The sequence below is a fragment of the Panulirus ornatus genome, chromosome 9, assembly GCF_036320965.1.
Source record: "Panulirus ornatus isolate Po-2019 chromosome 9, ASM3632096v1, whole genome shotgun sequence".
Taxonomy (NCBI): domain Eukaryota; kingdom Metazoa; phylum Arthropoda; class Malacostraca; order Decapoda; family Palinuridae; genus Panulirus; species Panulirus ornatus.
In genome coordinates, this window is record NC_092232.1 from 32131874 (window position 1) to 32149314 (window position 17441).

At 40.5% G+C, this 17441-nt stretch overlaps 1 protein-coding gene across 3 annotated transcripts in view; it reads left to right on the forward strand.

Moving 5' to 3' along the window:
* skd (mediator complex subunit skuld) overlaps positions 1 to 17441 on the forward strand; it is a 722241-nt gene that overhangs the window by 660753 nt on the left and 44047 nt on the right. For all 3 annotated transcript variants that reach the window (XM_071664981.1, XM_071664980.1, XM_071664979.1), the window contains 2 exons: positions 1328 to 1748; positions 11017 to 11576. In XM_071664981.1, coding sequence (XP_071521082.1) covers positions 1328 to 1748; positions 11017 to 11576 — 981 coding nt within the window. The remainder of the gene's footprint in view (positions 1 to 1327; positions 1749 to 11016; positions 11577 to 17441) is intronic.

Sequence of the window (17441 nt, forward strand, 5' to 3'; positions counted from 1 at the left end):
GAATATGTGGAAAGAGAAAATGTTTTCTTGGAGAGCAAAAATGGGTATGTTTGAAGGAATAGTATTGCCAACAACATTTAAGTGTTTTGCAGAAGAGGTTGGATGTGTTGGAAATTAAATGTTTGAGGATAGCATGTGGTGTAAAATGGTTTGATCAAGTAAGTAATGAAAGGGTAAGAGAGATTTATTTGTTATACTTTGTCGCTGTCTCCTGCGTTAGCAAGGTAGCGCAAGGAAACAGATGAAAGAATGGCCCAACCCACCCACATATGTTCACATACATGCCTATACATTTCAGTGTATACATACATATGCATATACATATATACACATGTACATATTCATACTTGCTGCCCTCATCCGTTCCCATCGCCACACATGAAATGGTACCCCCCTCCCCCCACGCACGTGTGAGGTAGCATTAGGAAAAGACAACAAAGGCCACATTCGTTCACACTCAGTCTCTAGCTGTCATGTGTAATGCATCGAAACCACTGCTCCCTTTCCACATCTTGGCCTTACAAAACTTTCCATGGTTTACCCCAGTATACCACATCATTCCAATTCACTCTATTCCTTGCATGCCTTTCACCCTCCTGTATGTTCAGGCCCCGATCGCTCAAAATCTTTTTCACTCCATCCTTCCACCTCCAATTTGGTCTCCCGCTTCTCTTCATTATCTCCACCTCTGACACATATATCCTCTTTGTCAATCTTTCCTCACTCATTCTCTCCATGTGACCAAACCATTTTAATACACCCTCTTCTACTCTCTCAACCACATTCTTTTTTTATTACCACACATCTCTCTTACCCTTTCATTTCTTACTCGATCAAACCACCTCACACCACATATTGTCCTCAGACATCTCATTTCCAACATATCCACCCTCCTCCACACAACCTTAGCTATAGCTAAGGTTGTGCCTCACAACCATATAACATTGTTGGAACCACTGTTCCTTCAAACATACCCATTTTTGCTCTCCAAGATAACATTCTCACCTTTCACAAATTCTTCTGTCCATATAGACATTAATTGCTTCTCTTGCCTACATCTGATTTATGTTAACTACCACATATTTTATTACTTTCATGTACATATTGACATCACTTATTATGAATATAGGAGTTAGTAGTACTTTATTTTCAAGCAGAATTCTCTGATACAAATTTTAATAATTTTTTAAGTGCCTAATCACTGAAAGTAGGTAGATATGTTGTGACTTGAGTGCTTGTTGAAAACTCAGCATACACAATGATAGTTTAATTGTTAGACAGATATGTGTTGCAGACAAGTAACCTATTGATTTTTTCTGTGTTCTAGAACAAGAAGAAAGAAGGCATCAGCACGTCGATATGGACTGAAGAAGTTAATGGACTGGATTTTAAGTGTCATGTCTGTTGGTGTTCACCCATGGCGTCTGGTCGTTGGTAGACTTGGTAGAATGGGACATGGAGAATTGAAGGGTTGGTCTTCCTTGTTATCACGAAAATCTCTCATCCAAGCATCAAAGAACCTTAAGGAAATGTGCAAACAGTGCGCTTATCTGTTCCCAGGAGATGCCCCATGTATACTTTCTGCCTGTTTGGTGTCCATGGAACCTGACTCTTCATTTCGAATGATGCCAGATATGTTTACACCTGATGAGAGATTTGGCCAAAACAGTCAGAATTGCAGTTTATCAACACCACAGGATCTCACTTGTACACATATACTGGTCTTCCCAACTTCTGCCACAGCACAGGTTTGTATGATTTTTAAGGTTCTTGCATGTATTCTTACATTTCATGATTTTGTAGTATAGAGTATTTCATCTGTGTCTGTAGCTCAGATGAAGCTATGTGATATGAATTTAAACAAAACAAATGAGGTATGTCCATGGTTTATAAAGACATTGTAAGAAGTTTAGAATTCATTAATTGGGGAAATATGCTTTAGAGCTGTAATGTTGATTTTTTTTTTTATTTACTTAATCGCCGTCTTCCGCATTAGCGAGGTAGCTCAAGGAAACAGAAAAAAGAATGGCCCAACCCACCCACATACACATGTATATACATAAATGCCCACACACTAACATGTACATATCTATACATTTCAATGTATACATACATATACATTCACAGACATACGCATTTATACACATGTACATATTCATACTTGCTGCCTTCATCTATTCCCTGCCACACATGAAATAGCAACACCCCACCCCCCCACACACACACACACACACACACACACACACACACACACACACACACACACACACACACACACACAAACACACACACTTTTCTATTGCTTAATGGGCAGTATAAGTTCATCAAATATCAGTGATATTAAATTGACACAAAACATACTAGTGTAATGCCACCTGAAGTTTGGCTCAAACCTAACTGCATAGTTACAAGAATGAATATGAGATGATCATCCTGAACATTCTGCTACATAGCCATTCCCAAAATCAAGTAATAAACAATAATTTTAGTTGTTTTTTTATGACTCAACATGAAATTTGATGCTTTTTCACTTGCATATTGTTCTCAACTTATTGCATTGTTAATCATACAGAGCCTTTTCGTTCTTAGAACTGACTGTAAGGTTTGAGATATATAAATTGTAGATTTGGGTAAAATTAAAAGTGGATGGAGGGAGATGGGTGATTATTGGTGCCTGTGCACCTGATCATGTGAAGAAAGATCATGAGAGGCAAGTGTTTTGGGAGCAGCTTTGATGCATGAGACCAGGTTATAGTGATGGGTGATTTGAATGCGAAGGTATGTGATGTGGCAGTTGAGGGTATAATTGGTGTACATGGGGTGTTCAGTGTTGAAAATGGAAATGGTAAAGATCTTGTGGATTTGTGTGCTGAAAAAGGATTGGTGATTGGGAATACCTGGTTTAGAATGAGAGATATATGTAAGTGCACATATGTGAGTAGGAGAGATCATCAAAAGGCATTATTGGATTACGTGTTAATTGATAGGCGTGTAAAAGAGAGACTTTTTGATGTAAATATTCTAAGAGGGGCAGCTGGAGGGATGTCTGATCACAATCTTGTGGAGGCGAAGGTGAAGATTTGTAGAGGTTTTCAGAAAAGAAGAGAGAATGTTGGGGAGAAGAGAGTGGTGAGAGTGAGCTTGGAAAGGAGACTTGCGTGAGGAAGTACCAGGTGAGATTGAGTACAGAATGGTAAAAGGTGAGAATGAATGATGTGAGGGGAGTGGGGGAGAAGTGGGATGTATTCAAGGAAGCAATGATAGCTAGCGCAAAAGATGTATGTGGCATGAGAAAGGTGGGAGGTGGGCAGATTAGAAAGGGTAGTGAGTGGTGGGATGAAAAAGTAAGGTGTTAGTGAAAGTTAAAAGAGAGGCATTGGACGATTTTTGCAGGGAAAACAAATGACCAGGAGATGTATAAAAGAACTCAGCAGGAGGTCAAGAGAAAGGTGTGAGATGCGAAAAAGAGGGCAAATTAGAGTTGGGTGAGAGAGTATCATTAAATTTTAGGAAAGATAAAATAATGTCTTGGAAGGAGGTAAATAACATGTGTAAGATAAGAGAACAAATGAGAACATCGATGAAGGGGGCAAATGGGGAGATAATAACAAGTAGTGATGAAGTGAGGAGATTGAGTGAGTATTTGGAAGGTTTGTTGAATGTTTGTGATAATAGAGTGGAAGATATAGGGTGTTTTGGTTGAGGTGGTGTGCAAAATGAAAGGGGTCAGAGAATGATTTGGTAAACAGAGAAGAGGTAGTAAAAGCTTTGCGGAGGATGAAAGCCGGCAAGGCTGCGGGTTTGGATGGTATTGCAGTGGAATTTATTAAAAAAGGGGGTGACTATGTTGTTGACTGGTTGGTAAGGTTATTTAATGTATGTATTTTTAACTTTCTAAAAGAGGAAACAGAAGAAGGAGTCACATGGGGAGTGCTCATCCTCTGCGAAGGCTCAGATTGGGTTATCTAAATGTGTGTGGATGTAACCAAGATGACAAAAACGAGAGATAGGTGGTATGTTTGAGGAAAGGAACCTGAATGCTTTGGCTCTGAGTGAAACGAAGCTTAAGGGTAAAGGGGAAGAGTGGTTTGGGAATGTCTTGGGAGTAAAGTCAGGGGTTAGTGAGAGGACAAGAGCAAGGGAAGGAGTAGCACTACTCCTGAAACAGGATTGGTGGGAGTATGTGATAGAGTGTAAGAAATTAACTCTAGATTGATATGGGTTAAACTGAAAGTGGATGGAGAGAGATGGGTGATTATTGGTGCATATGCACCTGGGCATGAGATGAAAGGTCATGAGAGGCAAGTGTTTTGGGAGCAGCCGAATGAGTGTGTTAGTAGTTTTGATGCACAAGACCGGGTTATAGTGATGGGTAATTTGAATGCAAATGTGAGTAATATGTCAGTTGAGGGAATAATTGGTGTACTTGGGGTGTTCAGTTGTAAATGGAAATGGTGAAGAGCTTATAGATTTATGTGCTGAAAAAGGACTGGTGATTGGGAATACCTGGTTTAAAAAGAGAGATATACATAAGTCTACGTATATAAGTAGGAGAGATGGCCAGAGAGCGTTATTGGATTACATTCTAATTGATAGGTGCGTGAAAGAGAGACTTTTGGATGTTAATGTGCTGAGAGGTGCAACTGAAGGGATGTCTGATCATTATCTTGTGGAGGCGAAGGTGAAAATTTGTAGAGGTTTTCCGAAAAGAAGAATGTTGGTGTGAAAAGAGTGGTGAGAGTAAGTGAGCTTTGGAAGAAGACTTGTGTGAGGAAGTACCAGGAGAGACTGAGTACAGAATGGAAAAAGGTGAGAACAAATGACGTAAGGGGACTAGGGGAGGAATGGGTTGTACTTAGGGAAGCAGTGATGGCTTGTGCAAAAGATGCTTGTGGCATGCGAAGCGTGGGAAGTGGGCAGATTAGAAAGGGTAGTGAGTGGTGGGATGAAGAAGTAAGATTGTTAGTGAAAGAGAAGAGAGAGGCATTTGGACGATTTTTGCAGGGAAATAATGCAAATGAGTGGGAGATGTATAAGATAAAGAGGCAGGAGGTCAGGAGAAAGGTGCAAGAGGTGAAAAAGAGGGCAAATGAGATTTGGGGTGAGAGAGTATCAGTAGATTTTAGGGAGAATAAAAAGATGTTTTGGAAGGAGGTAAATAAAGTGCGTAAGACAAGGGAACAAATGGGAACTTCAGTGAAGGGGGCTAATAGGGAGGTAATAACAAGTAGTGGTGATGTGAGGAGATGGAGTGAGTATTTTGAAGGTTTGTTGAATGTGTTTGATGATAGAGTGGCAGATATAGGGTGATTTGGTCGAGGTGGTGTGCAGAGTGAGAAGGTTAAGGAAGATAATTTGGTAAACAGAGAAGAGGTAGTAAAAGCTTTGCGGAAGATGAAAACCGGCAAGGCAGCAGGGTTTGGATGGTATTGCAGTGGAATTGTTAGAAAAGGGGGTGACTGTATTGTTGACTGGTTAGTAAGGTTATTTGATGTATGTATGACTCATGGTGAGGTGTCTGAGGATTAGCGGAATGCTTGCATAGTGATATTGCACAAAGGCAAAGGGGATAAAAGTGAGTGCTCAAATCACAGAGGTATAAGTTTGTTGAGTATTCCTGGTAAATTATATGGGAGGGTATTGGTAGAGAGGGTGAAGGCATGTACAGAGCATCAGATTGGGGAAGAGCAGTGTAGTTTCATGAGTGGAAGAGGATATGTGGATCAGGTGTTTGCTTTGAAGAATGTATGTGAGAAATACTTAGAAAAGCAAATGGATTTGTTTGCAGCATTTATGGATCTGGAGAAGGCATATGATAGAGTTGATAGAGATTCTCTGTGGAAGGTATTGACAATATATGGTGTGGGAGGCAAGTTGTTAGAAGCAGTGAAAAGTTTTTATCGAGGATGTAAGGCATGTGTACGTGTAGGAAGATAGGAAAGTGATTGGTTCTCAGTGAATGTAGGTTTGCAACAGGGGTGTGTAATGTCTCCATGGTTGTTTGATTTTTTTATGGATGGGGTTGTTAGGGAGGTGAATGCAAGAGTTTTCGAAAGAGGGGCAAGTATGAAGTCTGTTGGGGATGAGAGAGCTTGGGAAGTGAGTCAGTTGTTGTTCGCTGATGATACAGCGCTGGTGGCTGATTCATGTGAGAAACTGCAGAAGCTGGTGATTGAGTTTGGTAAAGTGTGTGAAAGAAGAAAGTTAAGAGTAAATGTGAATAAGAGCAAGGTTATTAGGTACAGTAGGGTTGAGGGACGTCAATTGGGAGGTAAGTTTGAATGGAGAAAAACTGCAGAAAGTGAAGTGTTTTAGATATCTAGGAGTGGATTTGGCAGCAGATGGAACCATGGAAGCGGAAGTGAATCATAGGGTTTGGGAGGGGGGCGAAAGTTCTGGGAGCATTGAAGAATATGTGGAAGGCGAGAACATTATCTCGGAAAGCAAAAGTGGGTATGTTTGAAGGAATAGTGGTTCCAACAATGTTTTATGGTTGCAAGGCATGGGCTATGGATAGAGTTGTGCGCAGGAGGGTGGATGTGCTGGAAATGAGATGTTTGAGGACAATATGTGGTGTGAGGTGGTTTGATCGAGTAAGTAATGATAGGGTAAGAGAGATGTTTGGTAATAAAAAGAGTGTGGTTGAGAGAGCAGAGGAGGGTGTTTTGAAATGGTTTGTTCACATGGAGAGAACGAGTGAGGAAAGATTGACGAAAAGGATATTGTGTCAGAGGTGGAGGGAACGAGGAGAAGTGGGAGAGCAAATTGGAGGTGGGAAGATGGAGTGAAAAAGATTTTGAGTGATCGGGGCCTGAACATGCAGGAGAGTGAAAGGCATGCAAGGAATAGTGAATTGGAATGATGTGGTATACCGGTGGTCAATGTGCTGTCAATGGATTGAACTAGGGCATGTGAAGCATCTGGAGTAAACCATGGAAAGTTCTGTTGGGCCTGGATGTGGAAAGGGAGCTGTGGTTTCGGTGCATTATTACATGACAGCTTGAGACTGAGTGTGAACGAATGTGGCCTTTGTTGTCTTTTCCTAGCGCAACCTTGCGCACATGAGGAGGAAGGGGGTTGCTATTTCATGTGTGGCAGGGTGGCAATGGGAATGAATAAAGGCAGACAGTATGAATTATGTACATGTGTATATATGTATATGTCTGTGTGTGTATATATATGTATACATTGAGATGTATAGGTGTGTATATGTGCGTGTGTGGACGTATATGTATATACATGTGTGTGTGGGTTGGGCCATTCTTTTCTGTTTTTTTTTTCAAAAGAAGAAACAGAGAAGGGGGCCAGGTGAGGATATTCCCTCAAAGGCCCAGTCCTCTGTTCTTAATGCTACCTCGCTAACGCAGGAAATGGCGATAGTTTGAAAAAATATATATTATTTTTTTTTTATTATTATTTTGCTTTGTCGCTGTCTTCTGCATTAGCGAGGCAGCACAAGGAAACAGACGAAAGAATGGCCCAATCCACCCACATACACATGTATATACATATATGTCCACCCACGTAAATATACATACCTATACATCTCAACGTATACATTTATATACACACACAGACATATACATATATACACATGTACATAATTCATACAGTCTGCCTTTATTCATTCCCATCGCCACCTTGCCACACATGTAATAACAACCCTCTCCCCCCTCATGTGTGCGAGGTAGCGCTAGGAAAAGACAACAAAGGCCACATTCGTTCACACTCAGTCTCTAGCTGTCATGTAATAATGCACCGCAACCACAGCTCCCTTTCCACACCCAGGACCTACAGAACTTTCCATGGTTTACCCCAGACACTTCACATGCCCTGGTTCAATCCATTGACGGCACGTCGGCCCCGGTATACCACATCGTTCCAATTCACTCTATTCCTTGCACGCCTTTCACCCTCCTGCATGTTCAGGCCCCAATCACTCAAAATCTTTTTCACTCCATCTTTCCACCTCCAATTTGGTCTCCCACTTCTTCTCGTTCCCTCCACCTCTGACACATATATCCTCTTTGTCAATCTTTCCTTACTCATTCTCTCCATGTTACCAAACCATTTCAAAACACCCTCCGCTGCTATCTCAACTACACTCTTTTTATTACCACACATCTCTCTTACCCTATTATTACTTACTCGATCAAACCACCTGACACCACATATTGTCCTCAAACATCTCATTTCCAGCACATTCACCCTACTGCGCACAACTCTATCCATAGCCCACGCCTCGCAACCATACAACATTGTTGGAACCACTATTCCTTCAAACATAGCCATTTTTGCTTTCCGAGATAATGTTCTTGACTTCCACACACTCTTCAACGCTCCTAGAACTTTCGCCCCCTCCCCCACCCTATGATTCACTTCCGCTTCCATGGTTCCATCCGCTGCCAAATCCACCCCCAGATATCTAAAACACTTCACTTCCTCCAGTTTTTCTCCATTCAAACTTACCTCTCAATTGAATTGACCCTCAACCCTACTGTACCTAATAACCTTGCTCTTATTCACATTTACTCTCAACTTTCTTCTCTCACACACTTTACCAAACTCAGTCACCAGCACTGTATCATCAGCGAACAACAACTGACACTTCCGACGCTCTCTCATCCACAACAGACTGCATACACACATGTACATATTCATACTTGCTTGCCTTCATCCATTCCTGGCACCACCACTCCCCACAGGAAATAGCATTGCTTCCCCCTCCTTCAGTGAGATAGTGTCTGGAAAAGACAAAAAGGCCACATTCGTTCACACTCATTCTCTAGCTGTCATGTATAATGCTCCGAAACAACAGCTCCCTTTCCACATCCAAGCCCCACCGACCTTTCCTTGGTTTACCCCAGATGTTTCACATACCCTGGTGTAGTCCATTGACAGCATGTCAACTGTGGTATACCATGTCATTCCAATTCACTCTATTCCTTGCAAGTCTCTTACCCTCTTGTATGTTCAGGCCCTGATCGCTCAAAATCCTTTTCGCTCCATCATTTCACCTCTAATTTGGTTTCCCGCTTCTTGTTCCCTTCATTTCTTACACATATATCCTCTTCAGTCTTTCCTCACTCATTGAAGTGAGATGCTGCAGAAGTTGGTGACTGAGTTTGGAAAAGTGTATGAAAGGAGAAAGTTGAGAATAAATTTGAATAAGAGCATGGTTATTAGGCTCAGTAAGGTGGAGGGACAACTTAATTGGGATGTAAGTTTGAATGGAGAAAAGTTAGAGGAAGTGAAGTGTTTTAGAATTCTGGAGTGGGCTTGGCTGCGAATGGAACCATGTCATGGAAGCGAGTCACAGGGTGGGGGAGGGGGCGCAGGTTCTGAAAGAGATGAAGAATGTGTGGAAAGAGATAACATTATCTTGGAGAGCGAAAATGGGTATGTTTGTAGGACTAGTAATTCCAACAATATTATAAAGTTGTAAGGAATGGGCTCAAAATCTTTTTCGCTCCATCATTCAACCTCCAATTTGGTCTCCGCTTCTTCTTGTTCCCTCCACCTCTTACTCATATATCCTCTTTGTCAGTCTTTCTTCACTCTTTCAAGTGAGATGCTGTAGAATTGGGTGACTGAGTTTGGAAAAGTGTGTGAAAGCAGAAAGTTGAGAGTAAATGTGAAGAAGAGCAAGGTTATTAGGTTCAGTAAGGTGGAGGGACAAGTTAATTGGGATGTAAGTTTGAATGGAGAAAAATTAAAGGAAGTGAAATGTTTTAAATATCTGGGAGTGACTTAGCTGCGAATGGAACCATGGAATGGAAGCGAGTCACAGGATGGGGGACGGGGCTCAGGTTCTGAAAGAGATGAAGAATGTGTGGAAAGAGATAACATTATCTTGGAGAGTGAAAATGGGTATGTTTGTAGGACTAGTAGTTCCAACAATATTGTATGGTTGTGAGGAATGGGTTACAGAGTTCTACAGAGGAGTGTGGATATGTTGGAAATGAAATGCTTGAGGACAATATGTGGTGTGAGGTGGTTTGATAGAGCAAATAATGAATGGTAAGAGAGATGTGTGGTAAAAAAAGAAAAGTGTGGTTGACAGAGCAGAAGAGAGTGTGTTGAAATGCTTTGGACATATGGAGAGAATGAGAGAGGAAAGGTTGACAAAGGACATATTAGTCAGAGGTGGAGGGAAAAAGGAGAAGCGGGAGACCAAATTGTAGATGGAAGGATGGCATGGGAAAGCCTTCGAGCGATCAGGGCCTGAAGATGCAGGAGGGTGAAAGGCATGCGTGGAATAGAGTGAATTTGAATGATGTGTTATACTCTGGCTGACACATTGTTAATGGACTGAACCAGGGCAAATGAAGCATCTGGGGTAAACCATGGAAAGGTCTTATCGGCCAGGATGTGGATAGGGAGCTGTGGTTATGGTGCATGACACATGACAGCTAGAGAATGATTGTCAGTGGATGTGCCCTTTTTCGTCTGTTTCCTGATGCTACCTTGCTGACGTGAGGAGTGGTGATGCTGTTTCCTGTGAGGTGAGGTGGTGCTGGGAATGGATGAAGGATCATGTATGAATATGTATGTGTATTTATGTATATTATCCCTGGGGATAGGGGAGAAAGAATACTTCTCACGTATTCCCTGCGTGTTGTAGAAGGCGACTAAAAGGAGGGAGCGGGAGGGCTGGAAATCCTCCCCTCTCGTTTTTTTTTAAATTTTCCAAAAGAAGGAACAGAGAAGGGGGCCAGGTGAGGATATTCCCTCAAAGGCCCAGTCCTCTGTTCTTAATGCTACCCCGCTAACACGGGAAATGGCGAATAGTTTGAAAGAAAAAGAAAAAAGATGTGTATATATATGTATGTGTATGTGTGTGTATGTATATATTTGTATGTATCAGTGGATGGGTTTTTCTTCTTGTTTTGTGGTGCTACCTCACTAACACAGGAACACGGTGGTTAAGTATATTGATGATAAACATATATGTATGTTTGTTTGTACGTGTACTTTTGTAATTCGTAATGTTTTATTCTTTTCTTTTTCTTCTAGTCAGCACAGCAGAGATTCCAGGACGAACAGGCTTTCCACTTTGAAAATGCAGATTTACTGTTGGATGAGGAAGACTTAGAAGATGATATGGGTGGAGGCATGGGTGATATGGGGATGGGTGGACTAAACATTAGTGATATTCTCATGTTTGATACTTGCCCAAATCAGGAAGATAATATGGAAGATGGAAGTGGTCAGCAAGACTCCCTCTCCCAGCCAGGTAGTCCTACTATGGGGGCAGGAGGTAGAACAAGCCCCTCACAATTTTCTGGACAAGCTCGTAGTAATGGAGTTGTTCTAGTTGACCCTCAAGAAGATTCCGGGGGTTCAGTCTTGCAACAACCTCTTGCTCTTGGATATTATGTTTCGACAGCATCCACTGGGCGATTGCCAAGGTGGTTCTGGTCATCCTGTCCACATCTTGAATCATCATGTCCAGTGTTTCTCAAATCAGCCCTCCACCTCCATTCTCCTGGGATCACACAGTCTGAGGAATTCTTGCACAGCACAAATAACAAGGTCCACCCATTGGATTCTTCCTATACTACTGATGTTTTGAGGTGAGGCATATGTATCAAATAGTTTGCAGTATAAATCCTTTTTTGTTTTAGTTGTATGTTAAGAAAGGATATGAATCCAGTCTTGATGTAACTGGTAGGCATTGCTGGACACACATGCTTGTTGTTACACTGTGAATGAGAATTCACCATCGTAGCGGCATCATCCCATGACTTAAAGGAGTACATTCTCATTGACAAACTTATTATAAAGGATTCCATGATTTTCTTGATGCTGGAAGTAGTGTGGCCTTTAAGCTGAAGGAGCCCCTTCACAGAAAGGATCCTGGTGTTATACATTATTACTGATGAATTTGATGATGATAGTGTTATTGGTAGGTACCTATGAATTCCTGAAGAGTGAAGGTTGCATATCTTAGCTTATCATAACTACATGAGGCAAGTGAAAGGAGCATATTTGTATATACGAGGAATGTTTTGACAGTTGAATCTAGAAATGTACAGTGATTTTGCCATCTTCCTATGCAGCAGAAGGCATACTTTTTTGACAGATTTGGAAAAATGAAAAACTAATTATTATGTGAGATTATTAGTTAGATATGCAGCAGGGATCTATAATGATACAGATCCTGTGCAGCTGTAAAGCTAAAGGCTTTAAGAACGAGTGCAATAACATGAAATATATGAACATGCTAACTGTAGGAGTATGGTGTGAGAAACGCTTACAGTGGAAACAAAGAGGAGGCTCACAGGTACTCTGGGAAGATATACAAAAGGGAGATTAATGAAGGATGATTTTGAGGGTCTAATACTTGATATGATAGTATAGATTAGAAAGGGTAGTGTATACATGAGTCTCACTCACATAGGTGAATATTTGATTGGATGTTACAGATGTGGCACTTATTAAGGATGCATTGTCTAGGAAGAGTATTGGTTATTTAAAACAGACATTGTTGGGATGGAGAGTAAATGCACTAGTTTACGATTAAAAAGGGTACTTCAAGGGATTAGAAGTTATGGTGCTGTTTTGTGTAATGCTGAAGTGATATTGAAGTGTGTGGTTGTATATGAAAAGAAAACTTCACATAAAATAGGTTAGCTGCAACAGAGTTGTTAGGGATAGTACTTACTATGGATTTACAGTTGGGTTTTCAAGAGTTTGTTGAAATATTTTTCATGCCAGTGAGAATATTAGAATAGATATGTGTTTAAGGCAGGCATATTTCTCAAGTGTTTAGATTTTTTCAGAAGTTTAATTTGCACTTTCATCTCTTAGTTCCTCTTATTTTTATCCTGCTCAATTTTTTATATTAACATCTGTAGTCCTATACCATCTAGAACATAAGCTCTGCTACACATTACTTCTCTTATGATCAGAGAGGCCTTCACCCGTCCTACTCTTAAACCTCAGAACGTGTACACTACATTACTTACTGGTCTTTCTCTCCTTTACTAAGGGTTATGTTCTTAAGAGAGGTTAATGTAAGTTGAGTACATTTTTACATAGAAGGTGAGTTCCATTCCTTAAGAGTGCCAGAGTCCCTGTCAGATGAAAAAAAAAATTACTTTGTTTTCAGGCATACATTAGTAACAGTTGTATAACAAAACAGTAGTGGATGGTAGGCAGGCACTGACCAAGGAGATATGACCACGTGTGTTTCAGGAAGAATAGTGACTGCAGTGTAGTGAGCGAGCACAGGGGTGGTTGACACATCCTTCCCTGACATCCCAGGTGCTTGTCTTTCATGCCTTATGCACCTAGTCCCTGTTGTGTGATGCTTCATGAACTGGCAGTTCATTTACCATGTCATCATAAAAAGATTATTTATGTAGGCAAACACACAAAAGAATGACCTGTCTTTTCATGAAAAACAAAAAAAAAATTTAAACACAAAAGATGTAAAAAAAAATCAACAACTTTGTACAACAGTAGCAGATAATCACTGTGGCAAGCAAGATCTTTAGTGATCCTTGGATAGCAAAATAAATGAGGTGCATAAAGCACCAAAAAGAAATTAGAAAATTTCTAGTACCGTACAGTACAGTGTAGTAGATAGACAATCCTACGAGAGAGGTCGAAGGGGAAAACTGGAGTGGTAGAGGAAGGGAGCACAGGGAGTAAACAGTACCAGTTCAGGTTTGGGAAGAGTAAGACTGTGTGGAGAATTACTTATGAAGAGGAGGCCAAGAAGCCTTGACAAGCTCTGATATGGATCTGTTGAGATTGAATTACTCGGATGCAGAGGCAGAGGAATAGCTTACTATAGGAAAAGGAAACCTGGAAGCCCCCTTATGTTTTGACACTGATACAGAAAGAGATTGGAGGAGTGAAACAGTGAATGAATGAAGAAATCACCTAATGTCTAAAGTGTTTAGATACTGTGGATAGGATTTGATTGGTACATCATATTTGAAAAAGTTTAGATTTCAGTATATCAAAAAATTTCTGAATCTTCTTAACCTCTTTACTTAATTCAGTTTTAAGGGTGATGCCCCAAAAGGGGTCAATTTCTTGCCAAAAATCGAAATTTATTTGACTAACTGCTACCTTTTCAGTATGAGATATTTTGTAGATCTGGCATTGAAATTCCTTGATGACCATATACAATTTGTGAGAAATGCAGAAAAATGTGAAGAATTTTTTTACCATAAATGATACATGTAATTGCTTAGCAAGGTCAGTAAATGCCAGAATACAAATGAATTCAAACAGCAACGGACCATTAGGTCCCTCCAAGGCTGTTTCTGATACTGAAAAATATCCAGTACTCTCAGATTAGTGTGATAAAAGTTGAAAGGCATACAGATAATTGAAAGAGAAAACCTGCAAGCTATTAATGTGACTAAGGAGGGTCAAATAATGTTTGTTATGGACTTAAGCAAAATCTTAGTCAAATCTGTTCTTAAAAGTATTTTTAGTACTGCTGTCAACATGTAGTTGGTAGATCATTTGACATGTAAGCAACGTTGTAGAAAGAAAAGTACTTTCCCTCATTTGAGGTAAAATGTTAGCCCATGAGTTTGTATCCATTACTACAAGGGAAATTGGATGAATCAAAATTTAAGTAGCTTGCTAGAATCAGATTATCAGAACCTTTGAGGGTTTTGAATCCCTGTATGAGGTCACCTCTTTCCTAAGCTAAATAGATTTATGTCATTTAGTCAGCTTTCATGAGATTTGTTTCTCAAACTAAGAAGCATCCTGATTTCTCACTGCTGTACACTCTCCTTTTTCTATGTCTTATTTATTTATTTATTATACTTGATTGCATGCATGCATGTGGCATGAGAAAGGTTAGGAGGTGCGCAGATTAGAAAGGGTAGTGAGTGATGGCATGAGGCAGTATAGTCACTAGTGAAAGAGAAAAGAGAGGCATTTTGATAATACTTACAAGGAAGAATTGCAAATAATTGGAAGATGGATAAGAGATGAATAAGAACAGGAGGTCAAGAGGAAAGTGCAGGGGTGGAAAAAGATGGCCACAAGAGTTGGGGTGAAAGAGCATCATTAATCTTTAGGGAAAATAAAAAGATGATTTGGAAGGAGGTAAATAATGTGCGAAAGACAAAAGAACAAATGGTAACATTGTTGAAGGGGTCAAGGGATAAGGTGATAACAGGTTGCAGTGGAGTAAGGAGGAGATGGAGTGAGTATTTTGATGGTTTGTTGAATGTGTTTGATGATTGAGTGGCAGATGTGGGATGATTAGGGTGAGTTGATATGTGAAGTGAGAGAGTTAGGGAGAGTGGTTTGGTGGAGAGAGAAGAGGTGGTGAAAGCATTGCTGAAGATGAAATCTAGCAAGGCAGCAGGATTGGATGGTATTGCAGTTGAATTTATTAAAAAAGGTGGTGACTGTGGTTGGTAAGGATATTTAGTGTATATATGGATCATGATGAAGTGCCTAAGGATTGGCAGAATGCATGTGTAGTGCCATTGTATAAAGGCAAATGGGGTAAAGGTGAGTGTTCAAACTACAGAGGCATAAGTTTGTTGAGTATATCTGGAAAATTGTATGGGAGGGTATTGATTGAGAGGGTGAAGGCATGTATAGAGCATCAGATTGGGGAGGAGGAGTGTGGTTTCAGAAGTGTTAGGGTATGTATGGATCAGGTATTTGCATTGAAGAATGTGTGTGAGAAATACTTGGAAAAACAGATGGATTTGTATGTGGCATTTATGGATCTGGGGAAGGCATTTGATAGGGTTGATAGAAAAGCTTTGTGGAAGGTCTTGATATATGTGGTGTGGGAGGTAAGTCACTAAAAGCAGTGATAAGATTTTAGGGAAGGTTTAAGACATATATACACGTAGGAAGAGAAAAGAGTGATTGGTTCCCAGTGAAGGTCAGTCTACAGCATGGGTGTGTGATGTTAACATGGTTGCTTAATTTGTATATAGATAGGTTGGTTAAGGAGGTAAATGCAAGAGTTTTGGAGAGAGGGGTAAGTATGCAGTCTGTTGGGGATGAGAGGGTCTGGGAAGTGATTCAGTTGTTGTTTGCCGATGATACAGCATTGGTGACTGATTTGAGTGAGAAACTGCAGAAATTGGTGACAGTTTAGAAAAGTGTGTGAAAGGAGATAGTTAAGGGTAGATGTGAATAAGAGCAAGATTATTAGGCTCAGCAGAGTTGAGGGGGAAGTTAGTTGGAATGTAAGTTTGAATGGAGAAAAATTGGAGGAAGTGAAGTGTTTTAGATATCTAGGATTGGACTTGACAGCATATGGAACCATGGAAGTGAAAGTGAGTCTTAAGGTGGGGAAGAGGGCGAAGGTTTTGGGGTGATGAAGAATGCGTGGAGAGAGAGGACATTATCTCAGAGAGCAAAAATGGGTATACATGAAGGAATAGTGGTTCTAGCAATTTCATATGGTTGGAAAGCATGGGCTATAGATAGGGTTGTATCGAGGAGGGTGGATGTGTTGGAAATTAAATGTTTGAGGACATTATGTGGTATGAGGTTGTTTGATCAGGAGTAATGAAAGATTAAGAGAGATGTTTGGTAATGAAATGAGTGTAGTTGATAGAGCAGAATAGGGTGTGTTGAACTTTTATCCTCTCCCCCAACCTGTGACTCAATTTCGCTTCCATAGGTTCCATCCTCTGCCAAATCCACTCCCAGATATCGAAAACACTTCACTTCCTCCAGTTTTTCTCCATTCAAACTTACCTCCCAATTTACTTGTCCCTCAACCCTACTCTCCTAATAACCTTCCTCTTATTCACATTTACTTGAAGTTTTCTTCTTTCACACTCTTTACCAAACCAGCTTCTGCAGTTTCTCACCTGAATCAGCCACCAGCACTGTATCATCAGTGTACAACAACTGATTCACTTCCCAATCCCTCTTATCCACAAGAGACTGCATACTTGCCCCTCTCTCCAAAACTCTTGCATTCACCTCCCTAACAACCCTGTCCATAAACAAATTAAACAACCATGAAGGCATCACGCACCCCTGCCACAAACCTACATTCAGTGAGAACCAATAACTTTCCTCTCTTCCTACTCATACACATGCCTTGCATCCTCAATAAAAACCTTTCACTGCTTCCAGCAACTTACTTCCCTCACCATATACTCTTAATATCTTCCAGAATGCATCTCTATGAACTCTATCATATGAATTCTCCAGATCCATACAAATCCATTTGTTTTTCTAGGTATTTGTCACGTACATTCTTCAAATGTATACAAGAGACATGGCGAATAGTATGAGAGGAAGAAAAAAAAAAGAAAAAGCTTTTGAGCACTCAGGGCCTGAACAAGCAGGAAGGTGAAAGGCATGCAGGGAATAGAGTGAATTGGAACAGTGTGGTATACTGGGGTCGACATGCTGTCAGTGGATTGAACCAGGGCATATGAAGCATTTAGGGTTAACCATGGAAAGTTTTGTGGGGC